General features: G+C 39.4%; 1 protein-coding gene across 1 annotated transcript; it reads left to right on the plus strand.

Annotated features, from left to right (window-relative positions):
- The first annotated feature begins 6,738 nt into the window (after window positions 1-6,738).
- On the plus strand, window positions 6,739-7,680 carry LOC118551907 (olfactory receptor 11H6-like). The gene has a single exon (XM_036118053.1). It carries the CDS (start codon window positions 6,739-6,741, stop codon window positions 7,678-7,680), a length of 942 nt encoding a protein of 313 aa, XP_035973946.1.
- The last annotated feature ends 11,627 nt before the right edge of the window (window positions 7,681-19,307 follow it).

Consider the following 19,307-nt stretch of genomic DNA (forward strand, 5'->3'; position numbering starts at 1 on the left):
AGTTAATCTGCTATTTTAAAATATTTTACTGAAAATGGTATGAAATATTATTCTTTAATTATATAAGTACTGAAATATAGAAGATGGGTAATAGTACAGCCAGTTCTTAAATTTTCCAGGGTCAGAAATCCCAAACCATATTATCATCTTAGAAGTAACTCCATGGGAAAAAAAGTAATAAATGGAGAGAGAGAAAGAAAGAGACAGAAACAAATACAGAGAGGCCAGTAAAATAAAGTGATTATAAAGAAAGCATGAGTTTCTCTAAGGAACTTAGTGAGCTCGTCACTGGACTAAGACCTAAATGAGACGGTCTTTCCAACACTAGCTGATAGCATTATAGCGAGAGGGTCTCCTTGCTTGCAAGGTTTATGAGATTAAAATAAAAAAAAAAAGGCTGGGCCATCTGCCCTCTGGAGAGAGAAAGGCATGGCACCCATCAATCTAAATTAAAATATGGACAGCTCCAAAAAATGATCTTCTTTGCAAAGCATGGAGAACACATGTATAAGAGAGAATTGATATGAAAATTAAGTAAAACAGCAGTCAGTAATTATAAATAAGCTTAAATTCTCAGACCTAGACACATTACATCCCTGGATGCAGAAAGATTTTACAGATGTGATTTCAAAACCACGACTGGCGTCTCTAAAGGATTCTGGAGAACGAAAGAAAATTTTTTAAAAAACTGAAAATGAGTAATGAGTTTAAAGCCCAAAATTTGCTTCTAAGAATTTTTCATAAACCATCCATTTAATACTATATGCCAGAATGTCTTCCAGAAATATAATGTCATTTGCACAACCTTTGTACTACTTGTATATTTTGAGCTTAGCCATCTATCAACAATTGTTGATAATAATAGATGCTAATGTAGAAAATGTTTTAAGTGCCATGAAAAAGCATTTTCTCATGTTCTACATATTTCAATCAGACATAGGTGAAACACGAGAAATTTTATCAAATTTATAGGCAATAAAAATGGAAAAGAAAGCTAGTATTTGATAGTCTTAAGACCTTAATTGACTAAAACACTTGGTGAAATTCAGTAATTAACCTCCCTCACTTCGAAAACTCAATGACACAAGCATCAGATAGGACCAATCTTGTTCTATTTTATTTTTTTAAGATTTTATTTATTTCACAGAGAGAGAGACAGCCAGAGAGGGGACACAAGCAGAGGGAGTGGGAAAGGGAGAAACAGGCTCCCTGCTCGGCAGGGAACCAGACGCGGGGCTCGATCCCAGGACCCTGGGATCACGACCTGAGCCAAAGGCAGACGCCCAACAACTGAGCACCCAGGCACCCTGGACCAATCTTGTTTTAAAGAAGTTCTTGTGAACAAACTCTAAAGACTTTGGCAAAATAAAAATCCAATAAAAGTCAAAAGTATAAAGTTACTGCCTAAAAAATCTACTGTCAACTTAAGTCTGCCTGAGTTTCTAGAGCAGAAGAGATTATGGCAGTGTGCTCTGTGTCAGTCACACAATATGAGGGGTACTGTGTTCAGTTTTAGAAAGATCACATCTTCCAAAGGTATGAACAATCAAAAGACAACAACCAGGATAGTGAGCACCCTGGAAATTATGTCAAATTCAGTTAAAGAAACCAAGAGTGCTTAGTATAAATTGAGAAGATTCAAAGACATGAATCCCTTCCTCAAATATTTTTAAGTCCTGCTGTGTAGACTTATTCTGAGCATCAGTATAATGTAATGAAAGAACACAAATCTGCCCAGGACCGGCACTTAACTGCCTTCTTGTGGCTCAATTATAACTTCTGTAGTTGTTGGAAGATCAAGAAGGATAATGCACAGTCAAAATCCTATGTGTGCATATTGTAGGCACGTAATAAGTGTTAACCTTCCTCCCCTGAGGCAGGAGTAAGCAAGACCAAGAAGACAAATCAAGACAGGAATGTGACTCAAGAATGTAAGAGAGAACAGTCAAAATCTTATGTGTGCATATTGTAGGCACATAATAAGTGTTAACCTTCCTCCCCTGAGGCAGAAGTAAGCAAGACCAAGAGGACAAGTCAAGACGGGAATGTGACTCAAGAATGTAAGAGAGAACAAGGAAGAGGGATGCCTGGGTGGCTCAGTAGGTTAAGCATCTACCTTCGGCTCAGGTCATGATCCCAGGGTCCTGGGATTGAGTCCCGCATAGGGCTCCCTGCTCAGTGGAGAGTCTGCTTCTCCCCCCGCCTCTGGTACTCCCCTTTCTTGTACTCCCTCTCTCTCTCTCTCTCTCTCTAATAAGTGAATAAAATCTTTAAAAAAAGAGAGAGAGAGAGAGAGAACAAGGAAGCTTATTACAACTTCTAAAAATGAAAGCTGGGGCGCCTGGGTGGCTCAGTCGGTTAAGCGTCTGCCTTCGGCTCAGGTCATGATCCCAGGGTCCTGGGATCGAGCCCCGCGTCAGGCTTCCTCCTCAGCAGAGAGCCTGCTTTACCCTCTCCATCTGCCTGCCTGCCGCTCTGCCTACTCTCTATCTCTCGGTCAAATAAATAAATAAAATCTTAAAAAAAAATTAAAAATAAAAATAAATAAAAAAATAAAAATGAAAGCTGTTCTGCCATTCATTGAGCTCTTTGTCATGGATTATTCCAGCAGAAGCTAGATGACCAAGGCAGGAGAGAGGGTCTCTTACTGCTGGCAAGAAGAGAGACTATAGAATCCCTAAAGTCTCTTCCTACTCCAAGATTCAGTAAGATCGAATCGGTAAGAAAGTGTGACTTTGTAGATCCCATTCTAACCCATGCTATCTCCGAGGCCAGTGACTATGAGCAATACATTATTCCAAGAAATAGAAGGTCAGTCATGACAGTTTATTTCCTGCAGAGTACAAAGAACAGAATCCAACTCTTCACTTAAGTGAATCCCTGGGACATAGCACATTGAATCAGTTGTCCTTCATGCTACAAGAACAACTGGAAAACAGAGACTCAGGCAGGCCGTGTAGAAATGGAGTAACATTATCTAAGTGCTGAAGAAAGCTCAAATAATAAAAGGCCTTTAATAAATCAAAGGCTGCAACAAATAGAATTAGAGCACCCTAAACTGCAAAGAAGCGCACCTATAGCACCCTTACATGTCCTCACTGTCTATCATAGCTTCTTAATACCTTCTCTTAAAAAAAAAAAAAAAAAAAAAAAAAAAAAAAAAGGGCGCCTGGGTGGCTCAGTTGGTTAAGCGACTGCCTTCAGGTCATGATCCCGGAGTCCCGGGATCGAGTCCCACATCAGGCTCCTAGTTCAGGGGGGAGCCTACTTCTCCCTCTGACCTTCTCCCCTCTCATGCTGTTTCTCTCTCACTCGCTCTCTAATAAATAAATAAATAAAATCTTTAAAGAAAAAAATTAAATAAATAAATAAATATTTTCATTACTTCTTTAATTATTTACCTTAATTTTGTAGAAATGGGTAAGAGGTGACCTGCCTCCTCACAACAAAGGAGCTGAACACTGCATATCAGAAAAGTCAGGTAAGAGTAAAATAACTACCATACTCAGGATGGTATCTGTGTGCCTTTTAACTTCTTATTACAAAAAAAAGAGAGAGGGGCGCCGGCATGGCTCAGTCGTTAAGCATCTGCCTTTGGCTCAGGCCATGATCCCAGGGTCCTGGGATCGAGCCCCACATCGGGCTCCCTGCTTGGCGGGAAGCCTGCTTCTCCCTCTCCCACTCCCCCTGCTTGTGTTCCCTCTCTTGCTGTGTCTCTCTCTCTCAAATAAATAAATAAGATCTTTCAAAAAGAGAGAGATAGCCATGTAAAAATGAAAAATAAAAGAAAAAAAAACACAATCCCACCAAAGTGGTATAATTTGAGGGGAGTTTGGGAGACGCCATCTCCCTCCCCTCAGATGATGCTGTGATGTCTACAGCACCAACAGTTACTCGTTTTATTAATTTGATGCACTTTTTCCCTGGAATGAGTGACATTCTGGGCACATCTACTCTGCAGTTCCCTTAAAACAGTGACAGTAAAATGGGAACCAGAAAGCATGGACTCATCCTGACCCTGTCACTTACTGGTTTGGGATCTCAGGCATTTAATCTCTTTGAGTCTTTATTTCCTCACACATGAAATGGAGGCAATAATTCTTGCTGTGGCTCCCCTATAGAGTAACTAAGAAGCGCCCACCCCCAAAAGACACATGCTAGACATAAGGGTTAACTTGTTCAAAAGAATGCCTTTCAAGCCACCCTCCCAAAGAGCAAGTTGCCTCCTGTGAAGTTCCACGGAAATGAAGCATCTCTTGCCTGGTGCTGAATGACTATCTCCTAACATTGGCTGAGGTGAAGAGTCCTGCTGTTAGCTTGTCATATCCTAGAGCTGCAACCACAAAGCTTGAACTGCAGCCCCCATCACACCAGGAGAAAAGCTGACGTCCCTCTCCCCTAGCCCCAAACTCTGAGTCTAGAAATAGGACTAAACCAAGTGTTCCTCGTGTTGATATTATATCCCGGCCCTAATCACATTAGTGGAGAAGTTAGCACTTCCCTAATCCTATTGCTAAAAAAACCAAAACCTCACAGTTTAAGGGTTGAGGTGCCTTCTTAGAATGTGATATCCTAGATTTCGGCATGTCACTGTGGTTGTAATGAGCACAATAAAAGGCGCCTTCCTGCCTGTGACTGATCCTGGATCTGCAAGTTTCCCCCAGTAAATGCTGTTCCATTACATTTGGTGTGTGTGCCGTCTGTTCATGTACCCTTGTGTGCATAACATGGAAAATGAAAACTGCTATAGTCTTCACAGATGCTGGGGGTTCAGCTTATGCATGAGTTTACCGGATTTCCCCCCCAGAGAACTGGTGTTGTTAAGAAAAGGAGAATAGAGAGTTCTGAGCTTCTAAAATGGGAAAGGAGGAAAAAGGTGAAACAGAGATGATACACCATATTCCGAACATCTAGGTTTAATTTAGCCTAGGTCAAGGTCTAAAATTTGGATAAGGTTCTCTCTATTCCCTTGTATCCAAAAGAAGAGCCAGGCTTTTTCCAGGGCTGAATAAACCACAAAATCCAGGAATGCCAGAGGGAGAAAAGGACCCTGATTTCCATAAGTCAGCCTATTCTGAAATAGTATTTTTTGGTGCTCCTCTGTTATGATCACTTGCGTACAGTCTGATCCTCATTTCCCAGGAAATCCCACAGAAGGGCCAGGCACAGGTGGGGCAGTGGGGGAAGGATCACCAAGGAAGGATCTGCAAGTTCAAAAGCAGGTGGCCTCAATACACAGTACGGTGTAGCCATCAGGAAAATGATCCTATCATTTAAGACTGTAATGGTAACCATGCGAAGGAGGACAGTCTATTAAGAAAAAAAAAAGAGAGCCTCTGGTGTGTCTGATGGGCAAAAAATGGTCTTCAAAGAAGCTGCATCTGGTGTGGTCTACATCTCTTATTCATATACATACACATACACATGTACTCACACACGAATACAACACACATACGACATGTACTTAGCCTGTCACATGGCTAAAATTCCACAAGGAAAAACATTCTTTTGTACTTTAAAATCAGTTTAATTTATAAGATTAACAAAGGAGTGTAACATGTAGCATAACAAGCCCTGAACAGTTTAAAATAGTTTATATTTCTGTAGCATTTTATAATTTTCTTTTTTCAAACTGCTTTTGCATACATTATTTTTTTAAAAAGATTTTATTTATTTATTTGACAGAGAGAGACAAAGCGAGAGAAGGAACACAAGCAGGGGGATTGGGAGAGGGAGAAGCAGGCTTCCCGCTGAGCTGGGATCCCGATGAGGGGCTTCATCCCAGGACCCTGGGATCATGACCTGAGCCGAAGGCAGACACTTAATGACTGAGCCACCCAGGCGCCCCGTGTATATTATTTTATGCAGTTTTCATGTCATCCTTGCTGTGGAGGTATGATTATTCATATTTTACAGAGAAACAGTCTCAGAGCTTAAGTTCTTTCCCGAGAAAATACTCCTCAGGCAGTGGCCAAGCCAAGAACTGTAACGTCTCCAAAGCTCGTGCTCTGCCGCAGCAGTGGATCCCAAACCCAGGTGAAGCCCAGGAATCTACACCTTTCAAAGTTTCCCTCTTCTGGCTCTAATAATATCAAAGCCTGGAGCCCATGTAACACAGCATCCTACAGATAGGGAATAGATACTAATGGCCTGTAAGTGGTCACTTAATGTAGCTAAATCGGAACTTGCTTGGTTCAATTTAATAGCTGTGGTTATTTTCATAGCTGGCTTCAAAGCCTCATGTTCTCTCCTTTATGTCACTTATCTGACAGTACTGTTTTGTCTGGTAAAACTGTTAATTCTAATTTTTTTGTATTTGAATTGCCAATATCAACATTTATATCTCAATTTAGCTTCAGTCAGCCACCTATTTCTACCGTCTAGACAATAGAGAATGTTCTCCAAAGTTGGGCACACCAGGCAACCCAATGAGAGATGCAGAAAGGAAATACCTGAATTTCTATTTTAACTTAAAGAAAACTTTTTTCAAAATATTGACCAATATTTAGTATATTGATTGACAGTGGTCTGTATACAGTTTAAAAGTGAAGAGTCATTTATAGAAGAATACACTCAACAACTGTATTGTTTGAGCACCCAATCAAAAACAGGAACCCTGGGTCCAGGCCCCCTTCCCTATGATCAGGAGAACGTGGTTGTTGTCTCCTGGGGAAGAGTCGAGGCATAATTCCCTTTGTACATGTAACTTCTGCTGTAATCCTCACGGGATAGAAGGAAATGACTTCAGAGGCCAGAAATATTTCTCAAACTGTGAGTGAATTCATCCTCTTGGGCTTCCCTTGCCGCTGGGAAATACAGTTCCTCCTCTTTTCCGTATTCTTTGTGACTTACATCCTGACGCTCCTTGGAAACATGGCCATCATGTGTGCAGTACACTGGGACCGCCGGCTCCACACCCCAATGTACATTCTGCTGGCCAACTTCTCCTTTCTGGAAATCTGCTATGTCAACTCTGATGTGCCCAACATGCTGGCCAACTTCCTCTCCCAGACCAAAACCGTCTCCTTTGCTCAGTGCCTCCTCCAGTTGTACTTCTTCTTCTCACTGGGCACAACTGAATGTTTATTTCTGTCCATCATGGCCTATGACCGGTTCCTGGCAATCTGCCACCCCCTGCACTATCCCATGGTCATGACTATTAAATTCTGTTGCAGCCTGGTCATCTTCTGCTGGGTCTATGGTTTTCTCTGGTTTCTGATCCCAGTGATACTCGTTACCCAGCTACCGTTTTGTGGCCCGAATGTAATTGATGACTTTCTGTGTGACCTGGGTCCTCTGCTGGCCTTGGCTTCAGCCTGTGTCCCAATCCCAGGGACTGTTCTCATATGTGGCACCATGAGTTCCCTCCTCATCTTCGCCACCTTTTTCTACATTATTGGTTCCTATACCCTGGTGCTGAGGGCTGTAGTGCAGGTGCCCTCAGTTGCTGGCCGGAAGAAGGCCTTTTCTACCTGTTCCTCACATCTGGCTGTTGTGTTTCTCTTCTATGGTTCTGTCATGACGACATATGTGAGACCAGGGTCAGGACAAGCAGAGGGAACGCAGAAGTTCACAACTCTATTCTACTCAGTTTTGACCCCCTTTTTCAACCCCATGATCTACAGCCTCCGGAATAAAGAAATGAAGGATGCCTTAAAGAAAGTTCTAGGAGGTTCCTAAAACTGGTCTGTGATGTTAGTGTCTTATTCCCAGATGAGTTCAGACTGTGAGCCTCCCGTTAGTGAACAGTTAAGAAACTGGCAAATAGATGTGAACATTTTGAAGGAGGCGTTTCAAAATTCTAAATACCAGGTCACCAATGAAGCCTTTCCCCAGGTGAAATTAACTGCCTCTTCCATAGCACATCATGTGTACTTCTATTGAACATGTCATTCATTTTCTTCTTGTGTTTTAGTTAACTGTTAATAAGTCATCCTATGTGCTTCCCCATCCTTAATAGACTGTCAATTTTTTAAGAGCAGGGCCTATGTTTTATTAATTTCTATAACTCCAGAACCCAACATCACACCTAGCCCAAAAATGTCAATAATCTCAATTTAAATAAAGAAAATAAATTTGTTCATGTTTCCTCACTAGATTCTATCATCCTTGTCATCCTATCAACAGTCAGGACAATATCTAAAGAAATTATGAGAACTCCATAACAATCTATATTTTATATATCCTACAGATGAAATGAAAAAACTTCTAGAAAAACTTGAGGTCAACCTAAAGTGGTTGAACCAAAAAAAAAAAAAAGAAGAAGATAGGAGGAAGGGAAGAATGAAGGGGGGGAATCAGAAGGGGAGACAAACCATGAGAGACTATGGACTCTGAGAAACAAACTGAGGGTTCTAGAGGGGAGGGGGTGGGGAGATGGGTTAACCTGGTGATGGGTATTAAAGAGGGCACATACTGCATGGAGCACTGGGTGTTATACGCAAACAACGAATCATGGAACACTACATCAAAAACTAATGATGTAATGTATGGTGATTAACATTACATAATAATAAAAAATAAATAAAAATAAAATAAAATCAAAGAAGTAAAGTATAAAATGAAAAAAAAAATGATAGTCAAATCAATGGAAGAGCCTCACCAAGATGAAAGTTAATGTCTTAAGAAATTACCTGCTTCCTTCTCTTCATCAATTCCTTTGTCTAATAATGCAACTGTTTTATTTCATTTTCTTCTTACTAACCATGCTTTCACTCCTGCACATTTGAAAATATATTATACAACCCTTACCACTGAAAATGTGGTTTGGGGATCATTAGCTGGGCATCACTGGGGATCTTCTTAGAAGGTGGGATCTCAGGACCCATATCAGGCCTAATGAAGTAGAATCTGCATTTTATCCTCGTGAGTTATTATACACACTAAAGTTGGAAAACCACTGATTTACAGCAGATTCTCTGTTGGCTCACAGTAATCACAACCACATATAGTTCTAAAGACAGCTACCTCCACTCAAGCAGTGGTTCTCAATTAATTGACTCAGATCTGGGGTTGTGGTGTAGGCACAGGTATTCTGAAAACCTCCCTAGGAAATTGTAATACAGAGAGGGCTGGGAATCACTGCATTCAAATTTAGGGACTTCTATGGGGCGCCTGGGTGGCTTAGTCGGTTAAGCATCTGACTCTTGATTTCAGCTCAGGTCATGTTCTCAGGGTTGTGAAATCAAGACCCACGGCAGGCTCCATGCTAGGCATAGAGCCTGCTTAAAGATTCTCTCTCTCCCTCTGCCCTCCCCACCTTCCCTCTCAAAACAAAAACAAAAACAAAAACAGGGACTTCTAAACTCCACAATAACAGAGAATGAGACCACATCCATCCACATTCCTTTCTTTTCAAAACCGCCCTTGGTGCAAATCAACCAAACTGAATATTAGATAGCAATAAGACATGTTATAACACAAATATAATAACCATTGCTTTGCTAAAAAAAATTTATATTCAAGATAGATAAGTCTCTTTTGAATATTTTTACACATTTACATTTGGGAGATATGAATATTAAAAAGAATGAGGAATATGAAATACTATCCTGGCACTGTACTAGCCTTTGGAATAACCCAGATTAACAATATTTCTTTCCTGTCCTCAGAGAGACCACAACCCAGGGATGGAAATAAACTTTTCTAACCTTTTTTGTTTTGTTTTGTAACAGCTTGATTGAAAAACAGTTTAGATACCATAAAATTCACCCTTTTAAAAGTGGACAATTCAGTGTTTTTAGTTTATTCACCTAATTGTGTAACTATCACCCCTAACAAATTTTACAATATTTTCATAACCTCAAAAAAGAACTCCCATACCCATTAGCAGTCATTATCTACTCCCCTCTCCCTTCAGTCCCTCGAAACCACTTATCTACTTTCTGTCCCTATGGATTTTGCCTATTCTGGGCATTTCAAAAAAGTGGGATCATGCACTGTGTGGCCTTTTGTGGCTGTCTTCCTTCACTTAGCATAATGCTCATCCACAAGCAACTCATCCATGTTTTAGCATGTGTGAGTACTTTATTCCTTTTTATTATAAAATAATATTCTACTGTATGGATATACCACATTTTGTTTACACATTCATCACTGATGGACATTTAAGCTGTTCCCACTTTTTTGCTAATATGAATAATGATGTTATGAACATCCATGTACACATTTTTGTGTGAACACATATATTCATTTCTCCTGGATATATACTAGTCCGTAGAGGCTGCCATGACAAAATACCACAGGCTGGGTGGCTTAAACAATAGAAATTTATCTTATCATAGTTCTAGAGACTGGAAATCTAAGATCAAGGTACCAGCAGAGTTGGTATCTGGTAAGGCCTCGTTTCTTGACTTTCAGACAACCACCTTCTCACTGTATCTTCAAATGGCCTGCACATGCACTTAGGTAGGGGTGGTACTGCTGTGTCTCTTCCTTTTCTTTTTTTTTTTTTAATTTTTTTATTGTTATGTTAATCCCCATACATTACATCATTAGTTTTAGATATTCTCTTCCTTTTCTTATAAGTACTGCAGTCTTATCAGACTAAGGTCCTACCCTATGACATCATTTAACTTTAATTACCTCCTTAAAGGTTCTATATACAAATACAGTTGCTTTGGAGATCAGGGCTTCAAATATGAATTTTGGAAGTACATAATTCAGTCCATAACAATACCTAAGTAAAACTGTTAGATCATGTGCTAATTTTTTTTAAGAATTTCTGGACTGTTTTCCAAAGTTGCTGTACTATTTTATAATGCCACCAGCAATTATTAAGAAATTTCAATTTCTCCATATCCCAGCCACACTTGTTATTCCCTCCCTCTCTCTTTTTTTCTTTTCTTTTCTTTTTTCTTTCTTTTTTTTCTGACATAATTATGAAGTAGTATCTCACTATGGTTTTGATTTGCATTTTCCTAATCACTTATATTAAGAATCCTTTCATGTAACTATTGGCCATTCATGAATCTTCTTTGAAAAAAATGTCAATTCAAATCCTTAGATTTTTCTTATTTTTTACTGCTGTTGAGTTTTAAGAGTTTTTAAAATACTCTAGATACAAGTGTCTTATCAGATAAATGATTTGCAAAAATTTTCTCCCATTCTGTGGGTGGGTTTTCACTTTTCTTGGCAGTGTCATTTGCAGCATAGAAGTTTTTTATTTTGATGAAGCCCAATTTATTTGTGTGTGTCTCTTGTTCTTTTGGTGTCATACTGAAGAAGTCATTGCCTAACCCAACATCACAAATATTTATGCCTGTTTTCTTCAGAGAGTTTTACAGCTTTATCTCTTACATTTAAGCCTATGGACCATCTTGAAATGGTTTTTGTATATGGTGGGAGATAGGGGTCCAACTTCATTCTTTTGCATGTGGATACCCAGTTGTCCCAGCACCATTAGTTGAGACTATCCCCCCCACCTAGTGACTTTATTTCAGCACTCTTGTTGAACATTAAACCATAAATATAAGGATTTATAAAATATTCCATCCAACAACAGAATACACATTCTTCCCAAATGTGCATTCAACATTATTCACCAAGATAGACCGTATTCTGGGCCATAAAACACACCTTAACAAAGTTAAAAGAATAGAAATAATACAAAGTATGTTATCAGACCACACTGAAATTCAAATAGAAATCAATAACAGAAAGATAACTGGAAAATTCCCAAATATTTGGAACTTAACACACTTCCATTCTACACATATGGCAACAAAGCAATCTCAGGAGATTAAAAACATTTTAAACTGAATGAAAACAAAAATACACCTCATCAAAATTTGAGAGATGCAGCAAAATCAGTATTTAGAAGGTTCATAGCATTAAATGCATGTATTAGAAAGGAATAAATATGTAAAATTAATAGTATAATATTCTACCTTAGAGAGAAAGAACAATTTTACTGAAGGGGATTATACTAAGTGAAGTTAAGTCAAGCAGAGAAAGACAATTATCTTATGGTTTCACTCATATGTGGAACATGAGCAATAGCACGGAGGACTATAGGGGAAGGGAGGGAAAACTGAAGGGGAAGAAATCAGAGAGGGAGACGAACCATGAGAGACTATGGACCCCAGGAAACAAACTGGGGTTTTCAGAGGGGAGGGGGTTGGGGGGATGGGGTAACTCGGTGATAGGTATTAAGGAGGGCATGTGTTGTGATGAGCACTGGGTGTTATACACAACTAATGAATCACTGAACACTACATCAAAAACTTATGATGTACTATATGCTGGCTAACTGAACATAATAAAAAAAAATTAAGAAATTTAAAAAAATAAATAGCAAAAATAAATAAATAAATAAATAAAAAGCCTAAAACAAGCAGAAAAAAATAATAAAATTCGGAGCAAAAATCAAGGAAACTGAAAACAGAAAAAAATTAGATAAAATCAATGAAACAAAAGCTAGTTCTTCAAAAACACTAAAAAAAATTAGTAAACCTCTAGCCAGGCTAACTAAGTAAAAAAAAAAAAAAAAAAAACAGAGAAGACGTAGATGGACATTAAAAGAATAGTAAAGAAACTCTATAAGTTTATGTCGACAAATTTAATAAATTAGATGAAATGAACAAATTCCTTAAAAGACAAACTATAATTCACACAAGGAGAAATAGATAATCTGAATATATCTATATCTATACATCTAGTATCCTTAACTATATATCTTGTATCTATAACAGTATAAAGAAAATAAATTACTAATTAATAACCTTTTAAAAACATAATCAATAAGGTCAGATGATTTTACTCATAAATTAACAAATAAATGATACCAACTTTCCACAATATATTTCAGAAAACAGAAACAGAGGGAACATTTCCTAACTCATTCTATGGGCTCACCATTATCCTGTTACCAAACCCAGATAAAGGCATTACAACAAAGGAAGATGTATAGGTGGAAAAGAAGCACATGAAGGGGGAGGAGCAAGAGGGCGGAGGAGTAGGAGACCTAAATTTCATCTGGTCCCAGGAATTCAGCTAAATAGGGATCAAACCATTCTGAACACCTACAAACTCAACAGGAGATTGAAGAAAGGAATAGCAACAACTCTCTGAACAGAAAATCGACCACTTTCTGGAAGGTAGGACGTGCGGAGAAGTGAATCAGAGGCGATATTCAGGAGGATAGATGGCGGGGGAGGGGGCCTCCGCTGGCCACTTCTGGCAAGTGATAGAGCCACGGAGCACAAAATCGGAACTTCTAGAAGTCTGCTCCACTGAGGGACGTCGCTCCAGTGGCTAAGCGGGGGGTGGAACCCTCTCTGGGACAGTGTGGTCTCAGGACCCTCGGGGTCACAGAAAGACCGGGGGTGCCTGAGTGGGGCAGAGCTCCCGGGTATCAGAGCTGAGAAGCCGGCTGCAGAGACCGAGCCGAGGCGCGGGCTCTCAGCTCAGGGTTGCCATAAACCGTGATCCGCGGCACAGTCGGGCCACTGCTCCTCCAGCAGGGACCCAACAAGTGGCAGATCCAGGGAGACTCCCCTTCCTCCCCCGGGAGGAGCGGTGCAGGAGCGCACTGCAGGGATCTGCTGGGTTTGGAGAATCCACACGGGGTCGTGTGCCAGAGATAGAAATGCTCGGTCAGAGGCCAGGTGGGCATGGAGTGCAGCCAGAGACCAGGGAGATGGGAGTGATTCACTGCTTTTCTCTGGGGGTGCACTGAGCAGTGGGGGCCCGAGGTCTCCGCTCCTCTGGGGCAGAGATTGAGAGGCCGCCATTTCACTCTCATCCTCCAAAGCTGTATGGAAAGTTTGCAGGGAACAAAACTCCTGAGAGCAAACCCGAGCAGATTACTTACCCTGGACCTGCAAGGGCAGGGCAATTCCACCGCTGGCAAAGACATTTGGGAACCACGGCAACAGGCTCCTCCCCCAGAAGATCGGCAAGAACAGCCAGCCAAGACCAAGTTTACCAATCAATGAGAATGGCAAAACTCCAGTGACAGGAGAATACTGCACATAGAATTCATGGCTTTTTTACCATGATTCTTCAGTCTTTCAAACTTAATTTTTTTTAACTTTTTTTTTTTTAATTTTTCTTTTTCCCTTTTTCAACCAACATCTTATCCATCCCTTTTTTAAAAAACATTTTTATTTTTCATTTTTAGAGTCATATTCTATCCCTTCATAGTAGTTACCCTTATTTTTGGCATATATATATATAAGTTGTTCTCTCTTTAAAATTTTGAGATACAGTTTCTTCTAACAGATCAAAATATATCCTAAATCACTAGTGTATGGTTTTGTTCTAGTCTCCTGCCTGACCACATTCTCTCCCTTTTTTTTTCTTTTTTTTTTAATCCTCTTCTTTCTTTCTTCAACCAACTTCTTATCAATTCCTTTTATAAAATCTTTTATAATTCATCTTTACAGTCATATTCCATTCCTTCATCATATTAACCCTTATTTTTGTACATATATAAGTTTTTCTTTCTTTAAAACTTTGGGAGACAGTTTCTTCTAAAAGACCAAAATACCCCCAAAATCTAGTGTGTGGCACTAATCTATGCACCGGCCTGACCATATCTGATCATATTCTGTTTTTCTTTGTTTTGTTTTGTTTTTGTTTTTATCTTTATCTTTTTCTTTTTTTTTTCTTTTTCTTTTTTCTTTCCTTCCCTTTCTTTTCCCCTGGCTTCAGGTCTTTTCTGATTTGTTCAGTGTATATTTTCTGGGGATGTTGTTACCCTGTTAGCATTTTGTTCTCTCATTCATCTATTCTCCTCTGGACAAAATGACAAGATGGAAAAAATCACCTCAACAAAAAGAACAAGAGACAGTACCGACTTCCAGGGACCTAATCAATACGGACATTAGTACGATGTAGGAACTAGAGTTCAGAACGATGATTTTAAAGATACTAGCTGGGCTTGAAAAAATCATGGAAGTTATTAGAGAAACACTTTCTGGAGAAATAAAAGAACTAACATCTAACCAAGTCGAAATCAAAAAGGCTATTAATGAGGTGCAATCAAAAATGGAGGCTCTAACTGCTAGGATAAGTGAGGCAGAAGAGAGAATTAGTGATACAGAAGACCAAATGATGGAAAATCAAGAAGCTGAGAAAAAGAGAGATAAACAACTACTAGATCATGAGGGCAGAATTCGAGAGATAAGCGATACCATAAGACAAAACAACATTAGAGTAATTGGGATCCCAGAAGAAGAAGAAAGAGAGAGAGGGGCAGAAGGTATATTGGAGCAAATTATAGCAGAGAACTTCCCTAATTTGGGGAAGGAAACAGGCATCAAAATCCAGGAGGCACAGAGAACCCCTCTCAAAATCAATAAAAATAGGTCAACACCCCAACATCTAATAGTAAAACTTATGAGTCTCAGAGACAAAGAGAAAATCCTGAAAGCAGCTCGGGAGAAGAGATATGTAACCTACAATGGTAGAAACATTAGATTGGCAACAGACCTACCCACAGAGACCTGGCAGGCCAGAAAGGACTGGCATGATATATTCAGAGCACTAAATGAGAAAAATATGCAGCCAAGAATACTATATCCAGCTAGGCTGTCACTGAAAATAGAAGGAGAGATACAAAGCTTCCAGGACTAACAAAAACTAGAGGAATATGCAAACACGAAACCAGCCCTACAAGAAATCTTGAAAGGGGTCCTCTAAGCAAAGAAAGAGCCTAAAAGCAACATAGACCAGAAAGGAACACAGACAATATACAGTAACAGTCACAGGCAATACAATGGCACTAAATTCATATCTTTCAATAGTTACCCTGAATGTAAATGGGCTAAATGCCCCAATCAAAAGATACAGGCTACCAGACTGTATAAAAAAACAAGACCCATCGATATGCTGTCTGCAAGAGACTCATTTTAGACCCAAAGACAACCCCAGATTGAAAGTGAGGGGTAGAAAACCATTTACCATGCTAATGGACACCAAAAGAAAGCTGGGGTAGCAATCCTTATAGCAGACAAATTAGATTTTAATCCAAAGACTGTAATAAGAGATGAGGAAGGACACTATATCCTACTTAAAGGGTCTATCCAACAAGAGGATCTAACAATTGTAAAAATGTATGCCTCTAACATGGGAGCAGCCACTTATATAAGCCAATTGATAGCAAAAGCAAAGAAACACATCGACAACAATACAATAATAGTGGGGGACTTTAACACCCCCCTCGCTGAAATGGACAGATCATCTAAGCAAAAGATCAACAAGGAAATAAAGACTTTAAATGACACACTGGACCAATGGACTTCACAGATATATTCAGAACATTCCATCTCAAAGCAATGGAATACACATTCTTCTCTAGTGCCCATGGAACATTCTCCAAAATAGATCACTTCCTAGGTCACAAATCAGGTCTCAACCGGTACCAAAAGATTGGGATCATTCCCTGCATATTTTCAGACCACAGTGCTTTGAAACTAGAACTCAATCACAAGAGGAAAGTCAGAAAGAACTCAAATGCATGGAGGCTAAAGAGCATCCTACTGAAGAATGAATGGGTCAACCAGGAAATTAAAGAAGAATTAAAAAAATTCATGGAAACCAATGAAAATGAAAACACAACTGTTCAAAATCTTTGGGATGCAGCAAAGGCAGTCCTAAGAGGAAAGTATATAGCAATACAAGCCTTTCTCAAGAAACAAGAAAGGTCTCAAATACACAACCTAACCCTACACCTAAAGGAGCAGGAGAACGAATAGCAAATAAAGCCGAAACCCAGCAGGAGAAGAGAAATAATAAAGAGCAGAGCAGAAATCAATGAAATAGAAACCAAAAGAACAGTAGAACAGATCAACGAAACTAGGAGCTGGTTCTTTGAAAGAATTAACAAGATTGAGAAACCCCTGGCCAGACTTATCAAAAAGAAAAGAGAAATGAACCAAATCAACAAAATCATGAATGAAAGAGGAGAGATCACAACCAACACCAAAGAAATACAAACAATTATAAGAACATATTATGAGCAACTCTATGGCAGCAAATTAGATAATCTGGAAGATGTGGATGCATTCCTAGAGATGTATAAACTACCAAAACTGAACCAGGAAGAAATAGAAAACCAGAACAGACCTATAACCACGAAGGAAATTGAAGCAGTCATCAAAAATCTCCTAACAAACAAAAGCCCAGGGCCAGATGGCTTCCAGGGGAATTCTACCAAACATTTAAAGAAGAATTAATACCTATTCTTCTGAAAATGTTCCAAAAATAGAAAGGGAAGGAAAACTTCCAAACTCGTTTTATGAGGCCACCATTACCTTGATCCCAAAACCAGACAAAGACCCCATCAAAAAGGAGAATTACAGACCAATGTCCCTGATGAGCATGGATGCAAAAATTCTCACCAAAATATTAGCCAATAGGATCCAACAGTGCATTAAAAGGATTCTTCACTACGACCAAGTGGGATTTATCCCTGGGCTGCAAGGTTGGTTCAACATCTGCAAATCAATCAATGTGATACAATACATTAATAAAAGAAAGAACAAGATCCATATGATCCTCTCAATAGATGCAGAAAAAGCATTTGACAAAGTACAGCATCCTTTCTTGATCAAAACTCTTCAGCGTATAGGCATAGAGGGTACATACCTCAAAATCATAAAAGCCATCTATGAAAAACCCACAGCCAATATCATTCTCCATTGGGAAAAACTGAGAGCTTTCCCCCTAAGGTGGGGAACATGGCAGGGATGTCCACTATCACCACTGCTATTCGACATAGTACTAGAAGTCCTAGCCACAGCAATCAGACAACAAAAGGAAATAAAAGGCATCCAAATCGGCAAAGAAGAAGTCAAACTCTCACTCTTTGCAGAGGATATGATACTTGATGTGGAAAACCCAAAAGACTCCACCCCAAAACTGCTAGAACTCAAACAGGAATTCAGTAAAGTGGCAAGATATAAAATCAATGCACAGAAATCAGTGGCATTCCTATGACAGAAGACAGAAGAAAAAGAAATTAAGGAGTCAATCCCATTTACAATTGCACCCAAAACCGTAAGATACCTAGGAATAAATCTAACCAAAGAGGCAAAGGATCTGTACTCAGAAAACTATAAAATACTCATGAAAGAAACTGAGGAAGACACAAAGAAATGGAAAAACGTTCCATGCTCATGGATTGGAAGAACAAATATTGTGAAGATGTCAACGCTACCTAGAGCAATCTACACATTCAATGCAATCCCTATCAAAATACCATCCACTTTTTTCAAAGAAATGGAACAAATAATCCTAAAATTTGTATGGAACCAGAAAAGACCCCGAATAGCCAGAGGAATGTTGAAAAAGAAAAGCAAAGCTGGTGGCATCACCATTCCGGACTTCAAGCTCTATTACAAAGCTGTCATCATCAAGACAGTATGGTACTGGCACAAAAACAGACACATAGATCAATGGAACAGAATAGAGAGCCCAGAAATGGACCCTCAACTCTATGGTCAACTAATCTTTGACAAAGCAGGAAAGAATGTCCAATGGAAAAAAGACAGTCTCTTCAACAAATGGTGTTGGGAAAATTGGACAGCCACATGCAGAAGAATGAAACTGGACCATTTCCTTACACCACACACAAAAATAGACTCTAAATGGTTGAAAGACCTAAATGTGAGACAGGAGTCCATCAGAATCCTAAAGAAGAACACAGGCAGCAACCTCTTTGACCTCAGCCACAGCAACTTCTTCCTAGAAACATCACCAAAGGCAAGGGAAGCAAGGGCAAAAATGAACTATTGAGACATCATCAAGATAAAAAGCTTTTGCACAGCAAAAGAAACAGTCAACAAAACCAAAGACAACCCACAGAATGGGAGAAGATATTTGCAAATGACATATGAGATAAAGGGCTAGTATCCAAAATCTATAAAGAACTTCTTAAACTCAACACCCAAAGAACAAATGATCCAATCAAGAAATGGGCAGAAGACATGAACAGACATTTCTGCAAAGAAGACATCCAAATGGCCAACAGACACATGAAAAAGTGCTCAACATCACTCGGCATCAGGCAAATCCAAATCAAAACCTCAATGAGATACCACCTCACACCAGTCAGAATGGCTAAAATTAACAAGTCAGGGAACAACAGATGTTGGCGGGGATACATAGAAAGGGGAACCCTCCTACACTGTTGGTGGGAATGCAAGCTGGTGCAGCCACTCTGGAGAACAGTATGGAGGTTCCTCAAAAAGTTGAAAATAGAGCTACCATATGATCCAGCAATTGCACTACTGGGTATTTACCCCAAAGATACAAATGTAGGGATCCGAAGGGGTACGTGCACCCTGATATTTATAGCAGCA

Source organism: Halichoerus grypus, chromosome 8 (genome assembly GCF_964656455.1).
Source record: "Halichoerus grypus chromosome 8, mHalGry1.hap1.1, whole genome shotgun sequence".
NCBI lineage: Eukaryota > Metazoa > Chordata > Mammalia > Carnivora > Phocidae > Halichoerus > Halichoerus grypus.

Excerpts from the sequence above, each read along its gene's own strand:
- LOC118551907 (XM_036118053.1), top strand. The coding sequence starts at position 6,739 with ATGACTTCAGAGGCCAGAAATATTTCTCAAACTGTGAGTGAATTCATC.